General features: G+C 38.0%; 1 protein-coding gene across 1 annotated transcript; it reads right to left on the bottom strand.

Moving 5' to 3' along the window:
* Positions 1 to 305: 305 nt before the first annotated feature.
* On the bottom strand, positions 306 to 2,986 carry LOC110229569 (uncharacterized protein At5g41620). The gene is made up of 3 exons (XM_021030166.1): positions 2,063 to 2,986; positions 1,618 to 1,728; positions 306 to 1,504 (listed from the first exon to the last, which is right to left on the bottom strand). The coding sequence occupies exons 1-3, from the start codon at positions 2,372 to 2,374 to the stop codon at positions 506 to 508; spliced, it is 1,422 nt and encodes a 473-aa protein (XP_020885825.1). The 5' UTR covers positions 2,375 to 2,986; the 3' UTR covers positions 306 to 505.
* Between the last annotated feature and the right edge of the window lie 315 nt (positions 2,987 to 3,301).

Below are 3,301 nucleotides of genomic sequence, written 5' to 3'. Positions count from 1 at the left end.
TAGATTCTCTTTTAGAGAGAGATACGGTTAGGGTCCTTTAGTAATTCTCGTAATTATGGAGTATTTGCAATTTCATTGCATTAAGACTATAGAGATAATTGGTTAGATTGAGTTTGGTCAATCGCTATTACCGACACACCTTTGACTTGTCTTTTTTTTTTTTTTTTAACCTTTATTAATCACCAATCAGTATACTTAAAGCGTGTTGTGAAATTTTAGATGACTAAAGATTTGAACTGATCGGTTTAATTGTCTCCCCTTTACGTTAGATTTGATTTCTTCTTAATTACAAATGCCAAAAATAGTTGACCGGAGTTGTGTTCAATGTCAATGTATGTGAACTGTTGACAAAATTAGTTTTTTTTTTTTTTTTTGTGTCACGGGGACAAATGAAATATTTAAGTGTTTAGCGTAGTTTTTCTAACGAGCATTAATATTAACCACAACCAAATAATTACTCCAACATGAGACACGAGTTATCAAATTGGTTCATGCTTGAGCCGGATCACTCTGGTTTCAAAGAAGAACGTAAACGTCGACTCTCGACACGAGCTTCCATCAGCTTATCCTTGAGAGTACGATGATTATCCTCTCTGATCATCACATTCACATTTCTCGGAAGAATCTTCGAGAAAGTTCTAGACTTTTCTTGACTCTCATGATCATCAACGTTCCTTGGACTACTCTCTGGATGAATCTTATCTCCTTCCGAAGACATAGATAGATTAAAAACTTGGCATGAGCTCTTCTTCTTAAGCTGCAATTTGTTATCTCTTCTTGTTCGCTTTTCAAGCCCTTCTTCGAGTTCCTTCAAGCAAACCCTTTGATGCATAGAAACCGAATCATCTCGTTTTGCTCTCAAGCCACTTCCTTTACTTGACTGTGATGTACTCTTCTCCTTAGCTCGCAAAAATGTTTTATCATCTTCCTCTAGCTTCATTTGTAATCTCTGGTCATTCCACACTTCTGCAATCTGCACAATTACTTTATCACTCACTGGTGACTTATTCCCAATTCTTCTCGCCTTATCTTCATAATCTTTAACCGCTTTTGCAAACTCATCGCAGAGATTTTCAACAACAACACGTTCTTGTCTCTCCTTTTCAAGATCTTTCAAAGCTTTTGACAAACAATGCTTCGCTTCACAAAGCTCTCGTGTTAGCTTCCGGTGCAAAGTCTCTGACTGCTTTCTGACTTTTCTCTCATCATCTAACTCCCTCTTTATAGATCGAAACACATCTTTTACCTCTTCTTCTTCTTTATTCTTCCTCAGTCGCCTATCGCTTTGCTTCTCCCGTTGCTGTACCTCCTTAATCTCGGCTCTACATTCATCCAACTCCATCTTTAGAGCTCTAACCAAAGACATATTAGCAGTATTCTGTTCTTCGAGACTCCATATCCGGTTTAGCACCTTGAGAAGCTTTGATGAGGAACCCAAACCATAGCTCGCAGACTTAACCGCAGAAGAACCTGTCTGACTAAACGCTGGCTTACGCACCACAACCTACAAGTACATTAAGCCAACACACACCAAATCCAGCTCAAAAAACAAGATTGTTAAAAAGCATTTCCTTGGTTACATTTAGAGTGAACAAAGAGCAAAAGACAGTTTCTCACCTCCAATGAACTACTGCTGCAACTTGCAGGAGAGATTGGTCGCAACAGATCACCATTTCTATGATCATCAGTTGCTGCAATTTGCCTCCTAAAGCTACCTCTACTTGGTGGCTGCAAATTAAAACTAACTATGACATTTTTTTCCCACAAAACGTTCAAATTCTAAACACACTTAAAATCAAGGGCTCTGGTAGACCCATCATAAAGATCACAACTTTACGACCATGAGATTTGTCCAGTGAAATTTGTGCATAGTCCAGATTTCCTAAAGACCCATCATAAAGAACAACACTTTGAGATATTCTCGGTGGAATTTGCGCAAAAATGAGAATTTTCCGGTGGAATAAAGATCACAACTTTACGACCTACCAAATCAAGAAGACTAAAACCCTACATAAACCCGTCAAAAACATTCAAGCAAATCAAAAACGCCAAAATTGTTTACCTGATGATCGTGAAGCGGACTACGGGAAGGTGGTTCAACATCTGAATCCCTTCGTCGACAATGTCGCAGCTCAATTCTTTGCCGGAATTGTTCAGTTTCCCACAAATCAGCACACAATTTCCGGACAGAAACCTCTGAATTCGCCAAAAACTCCTTCGTCTCGACGACGGCGGAGGAAGCTCCGACTCGCGGCGGCGAAAACTCGAGCCGCCACGTGGGTGGAGGAGTAGAAGGACCAGCTCTTCTACTATAGCCCATGAAACTTCGTCTCAGTTTTGTCTCCATTTCTTCTTCTTCACATTGTCTTTCCATTTATCTTACTCGCTCTGTTTTCCTGTTTCTGCCTCTGTTTCTGTCTCTCAAACCATTTAGCTTTGGAAGGTTGTTTTCTTATTCAGTCGATTTTTTAAGGCTGTTGGGATCTTTCTGTTGTCTCTTGTAGCTGGAGACAGTTCTGTCTGGACTCGACTCTGGAGTCGTCTCTCTCTCTGTTTCTATCTTCTTTTCCTTAAAAATTCTCAGATCAGTATTAATGGCTTGTCCTTTGTCCATCTTTATCATTTATACAAAAAAAAATTAAAAAACCAAAACGGGGTTTGTTGTTAAGTATGATTGTAATTCATACTAAAACTATTTGCTTTTTTTATAATAATAATAGTATAATGTTACAACATCAAAAGCCTGTTGCTCTCTCCCGACAAAGATTACGAGTTCACTCTTGACTTTTTCTTCTTCCCAACAAAGCCATAGATTTTTATTTACTGCAAGGGGAAATATATCTCTCAATAGTCAGAGTCAGAGGATGCGTGTGAGTAACCTTTTTCACCTTTTACTATTTTCTTTTCTTCGTAACCTTTTTTTCTCCTATAAACATTTTGCGTATATCTGGATCAAAATAGTTACACAAGTTAAAATACGCTACGTTATAGTAGCGCAGTAAAAAAGTCCGGTTGGTCTCAATTATAGTACTAGTCAACTAGTCATTGTGACAGTAATGAATAGAAATGTCAAATGACAGTATCTTAGTGTATATAATTTGTGGTTTAGATCATGAAATGCATTTCTAAGATAAGAAAGAGAAGAGTTATCTCTTGATGGATGTACAAGTGGGTGAATGATAACCCCTTGGATTAGTTAATTATGCTAGTAAATTTGGGGATTGAGAGTAGGCTAATAGAGTCATTATGAGGTTAAATGGGTGGAATAAACGATTAAAATATGAATCATTCGTAGCAGAGA

This window comes from Arabidopsis lyrata, assembly GCF_000004255.2.
Source record: "Arabidopsis lyrata subsp. lyrata unplaced genomic scaffold ARALYscaffold_4, whole genome shotgun sequence".
NCBI lineage: Eukaryota > Viridiplantae > Streptophyta > Magnoliopsida > Brassicales > Brassicaceae > Arabidopsis > Arabidopsis lyrata.
The sequence above is the reverse complement of the archived record's forward strand: the minus strand, read 5'-3'. Positions and strand labels throughout refer to the sequence as shown.

Coding starts and splice junctions, on each gene's coding strand:
- LOC110229569 (XM_021030166.1), bottom strand. CDS start 2,374: ATGGAAAGACAATGTGAAGAAGAAGAAATGGAGACAAAACTGAGACGA. Junction 1,729..2,062: donor GTCCGCTTCACGATCATCAG/GTAAACAATTTT, acceptor TTTAATTTGCAG/CCACCAAGTAGAGGTAGCTT. Junction 1,505..1,617: donor GCAGCAGTAGTTCATTGGAG/GTGAGAAACTGT, acceptor ATGTACTTGTAG/GTTGTGGTGCGTAAGCCAGC.